This window comes from Vavraia culicis, assembly GCF_000192795.1.
Source record: "Vavraia culicis subsp. floridensis unplaced genomic scaffold supercont1.28, whole genome shotgun sequence".
Classification (NCBI taxonomy): Eukaryota; Fungi; Microsporidia; family Pleistophoridae; genus Vavraia; species Vavraia culicis.
This window is the reverse complement of record NW_007360631.1, coordinates 48,259-59,746: the sequence shown is the minus strand read 5'-3', so window position 1 is coordinate 59,746 and position 11,488 is coordinate 48,259. Positions and strand designations below refer to the sequence as shown.

The 11,488-nt window shown below is 45.1% G+C and overlaps 5 protein-coding genes across 5 annotated transcripts; 3 read left to right on the top strand and 2 right to left on the bottom strand.

Annotated features, from left to right (window-relative positions):
• Positions 1–2: 2 nt before the first annotated feature.
• On the bottom strand, positions 3–671 carry VCUG_01684 (uncharacterized protein; the record flags this gene model as incomplete). The annotated part of the gene is made up of 1 exon (XM_008076510.1): positions 3–671. A coding segment is annotated over one exon (669 nt), but the record flags the coding sequence as incomplete, so codon positions are not given.
• Positions 672–2,590: 1,919 nt separating this feature from the next.
• On the bottom strand, positions 2,591–5,239 carry VCUG_01683 (uncharacterized protein; the record flags this gene model as incomplete). The annotated part of the gene is made up of 1 exon (XM_008076509.1): positions 2,591–5,239. One exon carries the CDS (start codon positions 5,237–5,239, stop codon positions 2,591–2,593), a length of 2,649 nt encoding a protein of 882 aa, XP_008074700.1.
• A 1,290-nt stretch (positions 5,240–6,529) lies between these two features.
• Positions 6,530–8,114, top strand: VCUG_01682 (uncharacterized protein; the record flags this gene model as incomplete). Its single annotated transcript, XM_008076508.1, has 1 exon — positions 6,530–8,114. The coding sequence occupies one exon, from the start codon at positions 6,530–6,532 to the stop codon at positions 8,033–8,035; it is 1,506 nt and encodes a 501-aa protein (XP_008074699.1). The 3' UTR covers positions 8,036–8,114.
• A 42-nt stretch (positions 8,115–8,156) lies between these two features.
• Positions 8,157–9,502, top strand: VCUG_01681 (uncharacterized protein). The gene has a single exon (XM_008076507.1). It carries the CDS (start codon positions 8,956–8,958, stop codon positions 9,334–9,336), a length of 381 nt encoding a protein of 126 aa, XP_008074698.1. The 5' UTR covers positions 8,157–8,955; the 3' UTR covers positions 9,337–9,502.
• Positions 9,503–10,684: 1,182 nt separating this feature from the next.
• Positions 10,685–11,005, top strand: VCUG_01680 (uncharacterized protein; the record flags this gene model as incomplete). Its single annotated transcript, XM_008076506.1, has 1 exon — positions 10,685–11,005. The coding sequence occupies one exon, from the start codon at positions 10,685–10,687 to the stop codon at positions 11,003–11,005; it is 321 nt and encodes a 106-aa protein (XP_008074697.1).
• Positions 11,006–11,488: the final 483 nt, after the last annotated feature.

Below are 11,488 nucleotides of genomic sequence, written 5' to 3'. Positions count from 1 at the left end.
TTCTCCTGTTCACCCAAGAGACTGAGATACTTCCGGTACTCCCGTTCATTTTTTAGTTCCAGGTGTGCATTCTCCTGTTCACCCAAGAGACTGAGATACTTCCGGTACTCCCGTTCATTTTTTAGTTCCAGGTGTGCATTCTCCTGTTCACCCAAGAGACTGAGATACTTCCGGTACTCCCGTTCATTTTTTAGTTCCAGGTGTGCATTCTCTCGATCATGCACGCACTTTTCATCGTTTTTCTGCGTGTCATACTCACTGTCTAGCATGATCTCAAGCTGTGTTGTGGGCTTTTCGATGTTCCTGTTCAATACATCGTGTGCTACGCTGGTGCACTGTCTTTCAAGTATTTTTGGCGGTACCTCAACCACAGAATCATTCTCTTTTGGCTCTCCCGGCTCATTACCCACCCTTTTGCCAAAGAAGTTCCCATCTAAGCCACCCCATCCCACACACCGAATGCTATCGCAGGCGAGCACATCCCTTTCACCCGTTTTCTCTCCAACAATCTGTTCATCTGCACAGATCACCCCACACACACGCTCATCCTTTTTTTCTTCAACTTTTTTTCCAATGCTCTCCCGCATGCCCAACCGCGCATTTCCACCTTTTAGAGCGATAACATGTGAGAAAAACGAAACAAACCAATCAGATTGGTGTGGAACTGTCATGTGCTGGCGAGTAATGCTTGGTTGTTAAGTTCAATATTTGTGTCTGATTGTGATTGTCTATGATGTCACCTATATCACATGATGAAGAGTGGACTAATGAGCAATTTGTGTCATAAAGGAAATGAAGAGATGGGAACAGCCGTGCACACCCACAGCAATGCTAATTTGTTAAATTATTTTTGTTTTACTTTTTAAGGGTTGAACCCTTGTGACGAGTAGATCGTACATTTTCAATGGAATCAAACTTTCTTACGTAGAGCACTTTTTAGTGATCAGTTCAATTTTTGGAAATCGTACTTTTATTTAAGTGCCTTCTCAGCAGCACGTGTGTTTATTGGTAGGGCGTGCCATGCATGGGTGCACAGAAAGCCGCCGTGTTACCGGCCACGATAGACGGTTCTATGCATAAGAACGGATCGTATTATTCGGTGGGTGTTTAGAGCGGGTCCTGCAAAGAACGGAACGAGTTGGTTGAAATGACACAGGCGATTCGATTGTGGTTGGTAAACGGCACTTGAACGATTTGTGAGCACTACAGAGCGATGCGCTGCGAGAGCAGTTTTTCGGTAGATCAGCGGCTAAACTACCAATTTTCTATTAAAGCACATTTACATGCCTCCAAGCAACACCTATACAACACACTCGCTGTTGCTAAAAATTGGAATTGCCGTAGCTCCGTAATTTTCCATGAAAATACGCTTATCATGTACTAATCGTGAGATGCTCACGATTGGAGATAATTCGTAGCGGCTGCCAGGGTAAAACGTGTTAACGATTTACGTATTTTAAACATGGACAGCCCTGCATTCCTGGTCACCAAGCGAAACCTTCTTCTCGATAAAACGGCATTCTGAACGCTTTCTCATTTCTTAAATGTCAACGTGTAAAAATCTCAGACATGAGTTATACGCACTCTACACCTAACCTGGCGTGCCGTTACCGCAACCAAGTACACTACCTGGCACGTACGGCGACAAACGAACCACCCCGCTCACGTCTTACACCAAATCGTTTTACATCCTACGCATGGTACGAAGCCGACCGGAAACCAAATGCTACGCCGTTCCTGATGCACAAATACGAAATTGCCATCGTACACGGCGCATTTTGAAAGTAGCGGACAAAGTCTATCGATTCGGCTGGCAGGTGCAGTCGTTTGACCGGTAAATTTTATAAAATATCCTTTGCTTCTCCTGAAACGAAGGATCGTGAGCAAAGGCAGGTGCCATAACAGAAACAAAAACGATCACGCACCGCATACCAAACACCCGTGGCAGCATAAGCACGTTCGTTTGCGCCATCCCATGCTGACAGGATTAACATCTCATCGTGGCACAGACCAGTAAAACTGAAACAAGCAATAATCACAATAAATGCATAAAATACGCACGCACAGCCCACAGTACCATACCGTTTAACCGCTCAGATCTGCTGCTTCACATCCTGTCCTCAATTACTTTCTGATTGGTGCTGCACGATTCATTCGAACTGCAAGGCTTTAATTTCCATAAAAACAGCGTTTCATGTTCCCACGCATACCGTGCAGAATACGTGCTGCCAGCTCACAAAATGATGCCGATAAAAAAATACGAACGGTGGTAACAAATCATCGTTTTTAAAACCAAGCGGTGTACGAACAAATCAAAACATGCAAACAAGCTTTGCGGTAGGGACAATGATGCATGCACCTGTTCTGATGAAAAAACTGCGCATTTCAATCTTCTCTTTGGGCCATCCCTGTGTACAGGGGAGCTGTTCGTGCGTACACGTCCTTGTACTCGCCGTGCCGATCACAATTGTGTAATTCGCTGCGATAACCGTTACCCTAGCAGCTGCCTATCTTTGATATCAGATCTGCTGCCCATCCCATGGTCATCTCATCTCGATAAGCACCTCAGGATCTGCTGCCCATCCCATGATCATCTCATCTCCAACATCAACTCTACCAGGTGCTCCCACTTCTCCGTACACTCATCATTCTTCTCGCAGTAATCGCTCAGAATGTCCAACCGATACTTCTTGTCGTACTCATCGCCGTACAACACCCGGTACGTAAACATCATCGGCTTCTTCTCAAGCGCATTGAATATCACGTACCGGCACTCTGTGTAATCCTTGTGATCATCCATTGCGACCGGCCATACCGGATAAAACGCTATTATCAGGTACTTCACGGTGCTCATCCGCTCTTTTAATTTGTAATGGCCCAGCCCGGAACAGAGAACACCAAGACACATCTTGTACTTCAGGATGCGGCCGTAATCGAGGCAGCCCGTTACGTAGCAGCCCTCATCACAGCACACATAGAACGACGTTCTGTTGGTCAGGAACTTCGCATCCTTGGTCTCAAGGATCTTCCGTCTTACGATGCGCAGCACGTCAAGATCACACGTACCTGAATTGATGACACACAGCACGATCAGAGCGTAATCAAAGACAACCCTGAAGCTCTTCTTCCTGTGCATTTTCTCTTCCATCTCCAAACAGAAACCGAGCAAGCTTTGCGTGATCTCTTTGCGCTTCTTGTCCTTGACCATTTCTCTCTCCTCCTCGTCGGTGAGTGCGCTGCTCGTTCTCTCAAACGTTTTCTTGTTGATCCTGTCGCAGTAATTCACGAACCACAGGCAGATATAGAACAGCCTCCCCGCCACCCGGTAGTAGTAGCCGTTACTTTGGTTGTCTTTGACGGTGAACAGCCCGTTCACATCGATTTCCTCAAAATCGATGCAGTTCCTCAGGACCTCCGACATGAAAATCTCCTCTGGTTTGCACTCCTCCTTCCGGAACAGCTTTCTCTTCACCCACTGCTTGTCCGTGTTCATGAACAAAAAGCCGTTGAGCACCAACTCAAGAAAAGGATCATTCATCGGTGTGTATGTGCAGATCGTCTCGCTGTACTTGATCGTGTGCACCAGACGGTAATAGAAATCGTAGAATTTCCTCCTTTCGTTGCTGTATGGCCCCCTTCTCTGCGACTTCTCCCTAATCTTCGTGACATGGTCGGCAAAAAGGACGGACAGGAGGGGATACGTCTTCTTCGAGAGAAGCGTGCGCACGTCATTCAATTTGGTGATGTTTCTGTTCATCAACTTGTCACTGAGCCTCTTCTTTCCCATCTTTTTGCTTAGAAAGTAGACCAAAGCATCGCCCAGCGCAGCATGTTTCCTTATGTTTTGGGCATCCCTGCGCTTTCCTTCGAAGTCATCGGCATCAAAGCGTATTTTACTCTCGTACAGAATTTTTTTGATGCATTCCACGTCTTTCTGAACTCTGTGCTTCTTCACCATTTTGTTGATGTTCACAGATTTGTCGTAGAAGAACAGCCGCTCGTACCGAATGTCCATGATTTTTACCGCAGTGTTAGCATTTCCGTGAATCGAGGCACCTGCCAGCACAGTGTCCGTAGCGTGTAAACGCTCAGCTCGCACATTTCCGTGGATCGAGGCACCTGCCAGCACAGTGTCCGTAGCGTGTAAACGCTCAGCTCGCACATTTCCGTGGATCGAATCATCCGCACCGCTGTCGTACAAAAATCTGAGCCTCATCAAGTTAAAGAAAAAATCATCATTCGTTACCTTAAAGAACGCCATAACCAGGAAAATCTCATCAAGTACGTGTTTCACGCCCCTTTCCAAAATAACCTTTTCTGTAATTCTCTTCAGGTTTATTCCCTGTTCCTCGACGTACTGCACAAAACCGTTATCAAAACATTCCAAGTCCGAATTGAACACCTGCACAAGCAATTGGCGAAAATCATCTGCCGGCATTCCCCTACACTTCTCGAAATGTCTGTCAAACTCTGCGTTCAGTTCCTCAAGATCAAAATTGCTGTGATACAAGAACCGGTACGCTGTCTCCTTGTCCCTTGCATTCGCTATCAGTTCGTGCATCAGATCCCTGACAGCTGCCCGTGCATACTTCCTGCTCACCACCACACTGCCATACACCAGCATATCATCAATTGTTAGGAATGTGTCACGGTTCAGTGACCTTGTTCTGATACCATGTCTTACCTGGTAGCTGATGCGGTTATCATCGTGTGTCTCCAAATCGTAGAGCGAAACAAAGCCGTTACCGGCCAGCACCAGGTACTTCTTGTAGAGATGGGCAAGCGTGCCATCAAACACCATCATTTTGTAGAAGACCCGTGTTCCTTTCTTTACTATGAGGTGATTGTCGTATATTCCCACGAGCTCTGTGCTATTTCCGGTGCTGCTGCTCATCCTTGTGCTGTTGCGGTAGACCAGGTCATCAGCACCCGCACTGCGCATAGCACCCACCATCTCACCGCTACAGCACTCATCCTTGGTGCACACCTCTTCTCTCCGTCCGTAGTAGTGCGCAAGTCTGTAAATCTTTTTTCCTTCTCTCGTATAGAAAAACGAGTCATCAATGTAAACCACGTTTTGTATGTTGAACGTTTCCTTCCTCGAGTACAGGTAGAGATCATCTGAAAGTATCGCTATGTACTTCTGGAAGCGCATGATTCGTTTGATGTCGCTTCTGAACCTGAAATTGAGGTGGTCTGAGTGTGCCGTGTTCTTGGTGACCTTGAAGGTGATTTGCATTGTTTGTTGAGGGATGGATTTTTCTTAATTGATGAAAAGAAGGTGAGGAGAGGAGCTTGGCGTAATGCGAGGAGAAGAACGAACGCACTCATCAGTGTTGAAAAGAAGGTGAGGAGAGTATCGACCCTTTAGCGCTGTGCGCGCTCAAACATTGAAAAGGAAGGTGCACATGAAAACTTGAACACGTCCACCGGCTCATTGTCTAAACTCGCACTAGCGATCAGCAGGGGAAGGCGAGCATTTAAGAAGTGCATGATCAGATTGGCAAATTTGTACAGCAGCATTACAAAACGGACGAGGTGCCAAGGTGCTCAAAAAGAAACTTTGAGGACAAGACGTAGCGGTGGTACGTTTATGGTTCATCAAGGCAGCGTTGTGTTCGTATGTCAGGTGCTTGTCTTGTTCCATGCCATCTATGTACGATATTTGGCTAAAACTGAGATCTATCGGCCATCCGAGTCAGATCCGTAGCGAGCTCTGATTAAAGACCGGTTATGTCGGCACAACAGTTGTATCCTGTAGAATTTATGGATGTATACGCTGAGTGCACAACGTGTGCCTCGAGAATGAAAGTGCTTGAATACAAATTTGGATCAAATCTACCCGAACTTAACATAACGAACATTTTATTTTTATCCAAAGAGAAAACAAAATCTTTGTAAAGAGCGTTTTGACCAGGGACCATAGAAAGTCAAGAAAATCGTGTTGTTCAGGTGTGGAAAGATAAGTAAACGGCTTTTGATGGATAAAAGAGTGTGGTGCTGATGGCAGAAGAACTAGTGATGTGCAAAATGACATCCTCTCGTCCAAAAAGAAAGTTTTTACACCCAAATGCACGGGTACCGCAAAGATAGGCCCAGCGTTGTTGCACAAATTTGCATTCCAACACTTCACAGGTCCTTGCTACTGCATATCTCCATGGCATTCGTTCCTAGAAGCGTATCACAATTAAAAGACATTTTTCAGCATTGGTACGTACGAGAATGGCGTGCTCTACGCTGTTTTGACAGGGTCCCTTTTAGACATGGTGCCGCGATTGTGCACCTTCGTGGCAGTTGAACGTATCTTACAGAACAATTTACCATTCAAAGCACGTATCGTGAATACGAAATCGTTCTGTAAAGATCAACGCTCCTTTTTTGTAAAAGCCATTTATTCATTTTCTTACACATCAAAAACTTCCAAACGAACTTTTCCGGTTGTTACCACTCACTGCCTCCCGTCACACCTTCGTTGGTGTGGCGCGGTTATTTTTGCATATCATCGTTCGATTTCTAGCCCTGCCGAATTATGTTTTACTCACCAATCTACGAGTACGCCAAGAGCCTTTACAAAACGAGCAAACTGAGCGAGTTAGACAGTTTCTTGAAGGAGCGCTTGCCTTTGTCGTACAACGTGCATCTATGGCAGTTATATCTCGCATATGTGGGCCAGAATACACCTGAAAAGCTACTGGATGCGTACGAATATGCTTTGTCCCATCTGGAAGGACATTTTGACATAACACTGGTTCTGAGAGATTACCTGGGCCTGATCGACAGCATGCATGATCAGGACGTTGTTGATCGCAAGAGGATGGCCTACCAGAATGTCATAAAATATGCCGTTTTCAACGTGCCTTCGATCTACAGGGAATACGAGGAGTTCGAGTACAAGCTAAACAAGTTCACGGCAAAAACACTCCTGGAGAAGGCGGCATACAATTTCAAGGGGCATAAAAGGCTGTCAATGACGTTCGACGCAAATGCTGAGATCATGGACCAGGTCACGTTGGAGAACTACAGCACGTTATTTGAGGTTGAGGAACGCAAGGAGTTTGTGTGGAAGTGTCTTAAGGAGAAGTTCTACTACGATGAAGAGGTCTATTTCGAGCTGATCAAGATTGTGCCCGGCTTTGTCGATGAGGCCATTCTCTGCAACTCATTTATAAGTCATGACGAGCAGTTGGATGCACCGTTGACATTGGAGAGCTGCACAAACACCTTTACACGCACCAATTTCTTTTTTGTTCTCCTGGGCGTGTACTTGGGCAGAGTCGACCTGACCAACTACATCTTCAAGGAGGAGTTCTTGTCAGCGTGGGACGCTGAGCAAGATAAATCAGGGTCGGCCACGGCCAAAGCGGTGACAGTCAGCGATCTAAAGGAGACGTTCAGGGTCATGCGAATCAGAAAAAAAGATCTGGTGTACATACACTTCCTCGACATGGTATTCAAGAGCAAAGGGGTACACGCCTTTCGGCGTGTATTCAATGATATGAAGGACATTATCGGTCCGCTTGTTTTCTACTACGTCGCACAGCTCGAGTATTATGTGCACGGTGACGTGGATGTATTCATTAATGTCATGCTGCTCGGTTCGAGGAAGAACAAGTCGCTTGAAACGTACTTGATAAAATTTCTGGCCGGTCACCGGCATGAGAACCTCGCACGCAAATATTCAGCGGTGTTTGGTCGAAAGGAGGATCTTCGGCGGTATCTGTACCTGTACACCTTTGAATCGCAGGCTGCCGATAATGAAAGTGCGCCAAGGACGGAAACGCTTGATGATTTTTACTACAAGGGCAATTTTGAGTATGAATCGTTCGTCCTGAAGAGCAGGGGCAACAAGGCGTTCAATGAGATGGTGAAAACGTTGGAATTTGAGAGTTTGAGGCTGTTCAAGCACTCACTGCTGCTTGAGACAATGGAGGATGTGCGTAAGGATGAGAGTATAAAGCTGTTTGAAGCTGTGCATCCCGAAGGTGTAGTGAAACTGTTGTGCACTGCTGACATCCGGCAAAAAAACGCTTTTTAGTGTTTTGGCTCGTTCCAGCCCGGTACACCGGTACCGTGCGGTGCAGGTAATAAATTCGTGTAATTCGCGCAAAACCGATCATTTTAAATTTTGCAAAAATTTTTACCCCCGTTCTCAATGATGAAAAAGTGCGTTTGGCAGATTTGTGAAGAAAAACAATGCTACCATTCAATTTCTGAGCGGACCGAAGATTTTAAACCTTTATTAGACAAATAAGTTTTTTTACGTGTTTTGTGGGCGTTCATTATTGAGAACGGTCCAGGAGAGCCGAGTTATTTACTTTTAGCAGGCGGTCAAGAGCATCTTTGTTACCGTATTTCTCGGTTTAGCTCTTTTGTAGAATGCTCAATGTTTTATCACCTTGTGGTTATCTCCGTGCGACATAACATCTTTGCCATATGCTGGGGTTGTCATGTCCCATCCTCGCTTCGCTCCGTATCTCTCATAGTGACCCAAAATCGGGATGCAGCGCACGGCGTGGAGATTTTCCCTCTTATGGTAAGAAATGACCCTCGCCACTACGTTCTAGGACATACCTCCACAACTTGTGTCGTGCTTGCTCGTGGGGCCTTAACACACTTGTTACGCCATGCTATCAGAGCGCAAAGCACAATTACCTCAAAAGCACAATCGCAATATCCGTGAACGAACTCGTTTCGTAAACACTGACACGAAGATAAATAATTGATCGGTGCCATAACTTCAGAACTCATGTGGAAGAGTCGGTCTCCAAATTACACAATCTCACTGTTTCTGAAAGAAAATCGCACTCGCCCTTCAAAAATTGAGTAGCCTTTTCTTTGCTATTGCAGAACAAGACCATGAATCTTTTACTACGTCCATAGCGTGTGCAAAATCGAGACACCTTTGGTGCCACGTCTGGGAGGAACATAACGAGCACAAAATTTTTGAACCCCAACATGTCCACAAAAAACGATGATACGATCTCGCCGCTCGCAACGCCCTCGCTAACAAAACGCATACTCTCGAACATCAAAGAGTACCGGGGGCGTAACATCAAAAAGGGCGCCAATGAAGTGACCAAGATGATCAACAGGGGGAAGGCTATGCTGGTTGTGCTGGCGGCCGATTGCAATCCTATTGAGATAATTCAGCACATACCCGTGCTGTGCAATGATAAGGATGTGTCGTACATTTATATAGAGTCTGGGGAGGCGTTGGGCCGTGCGTGTGGTGTGGAGAGAGGCATAGCGGCAGCTACGTTTTATTACGACAGTGATGAGGCGTACGATAGGATGAGAGCCAATGTGGGAGGTATTATCAATGATATTAGAACATGATGGGACCAGAGTGGTGTGGGAAGATGAATAAACGTACTTTTAGTGAAAAACAGAATCGGTGCATGGTGATGATTAAATATTCTACGGTACGGCAGATTGCATATTCTGACAGCTGACGAGCAATATTTGCATTTTTACACCTGGCATCTAAGTCTGGTTGAGGAATTAATTCGGTGCGAAGCGGTGCGCTTGATCACTGATTCGTTCCTTTCAAGGATAGCAAAGGGCAATTAATCACCATTTTAAAACGAGGCCACCAATCCATTCGTTCATATGGGTAAGTCACAACGCTACGCATTTCTTGTCATCGGACGAGATGAAGCGTATGATGAGAGACTAGCACTTCCAAACAATGCGCTGTAATGCGGAGCTATCTTAAATCAGGTGTTGCGTAAATTCATTTACTGCGAACCGTGCAGTCTTCAGAATTAAGCTATAACCAGCTACGCTGTTCCAGTTTGGAAACCGGTCAAAAAGACGATGTCAATTTGTGCCAGATAGTGTGGCTTTTAGTAAAAAAGTTATGCACGATAGCGGCGGTTTAAAGCAAGTTTAGAAGTTTTAAGATGTTGGTCACGACAGTACGGTGAGTAAGGGTTTCTGTGATACTTCTGCAACTTGGACTGCGGTATCGTATACACTAGGTTCGAGTTGTGTTCTCGATCACTCCTTTTTCTGTCTTAGAGCCTGAGAACCGAGCCGAATGGTTGACTGTTCCGTTCGCAAAGATGCAATTCGAATCGCTTCAGAGGAACACGTAGAAATATCCAGAACAAGAACCGTCACAATGAAGAGATGCACCAGCAAGAAATGTGTTCAAGAATGAGGAGTACTGATCGTGGCCGATGGAAAGCGGTCCGTCAATGTAGCACGGGTACTTTATCATTGTCGGATGGCAAATAACATAACATCCAAATATTCTTCAATTTTTTACCGAGTTCAATATTTGTGGCGGCAATTTCACCAAGAACAAAAGGTCCTTCGGTTGCCATGGGTAATCCTCCAAAAAACGGTTCTAAAAAGGCAAATCGTACCAATTGCAGTCAAAAACAAAACAATGCATGCGTTGAGTTGGTAAGTGATGGGATGATTCTGCAATACGCTATCTAGTCCAACAAGGCAGATAACACTCGCTAGTGTGTGGGAATACGTTAAATAAATTTATTTTAACAGCTGCTGTAATGTACAGTATGATATGATTTTCTATGCATCATATTTTGATGTGCTCTACGTTTTTATTGTGAATACGGCAGTTTTAATCATCATAGCTAATTTTCCCGTTTGGTGTGTAAATTGAGTGAGCTTAATTATCGATCATATTTAAATATCTTGGCCGTCATAAATAGCAATGTTCACGAACGGTACCATCGGCAACGAAACATTTATCGCTGGTTCGGGCACCACCGCACCCACAAATGATTACAGCATCGGTACTTCAATATTAAGCTTAGCATCCCGTGGAAATGAAACTTTTGTTGACACCTTAACTGCTCATGTGCTACCTCTGTTTGGAATCGTCTTGGGCGTATTGCTTTGTTTATTTTGCACCTATAAGAGCTGCAATACCGGGTCAAGGCGAAGAGAAGAGCAAATATCACATAATTACGATGATGCGAACGAAGATATTACAGTGAAACCTCAGAGTGTGAGTGATACAGGAAATATTTGAAACCTTAAGTAAACCTGCTGTTGGTAACACGGCCTAAAAATTGATGATTTATTAAAATTATTTGGTATCGCACTAGGCGTACTTCTTTGGTTTGCTACAACGTTCTTGTGGTGTAAATTGCACTTACTTTATTTAGTGCGCTCTTAATTGAGGCGTGGAATTGAGCCGATAGACCAGTGAGCAGAATTTTGGATGTGTTGGGGTCAATCCGTGCGTCACCAGCAGCTTTAATGGTAGAGGTCACGACCAAAAATGCATTTGACGTGCAAAAATATTGGAAGACAATACGTGCGCCTCATAGATAAGGACATAATTTCTAAACGATACTTTAGCACGTGGTGATACCCACTGTACAGTTTATTTACAACCACAACGTGCTGCATCCTGTTGATCGCGCTAGGCATGGTCAAAGTCATTGGTAAAGCGTTCTGGATGCAATTAAGCTGTCTGTCATGAACGTTCTGCTGAGGAGCGTGATAGATT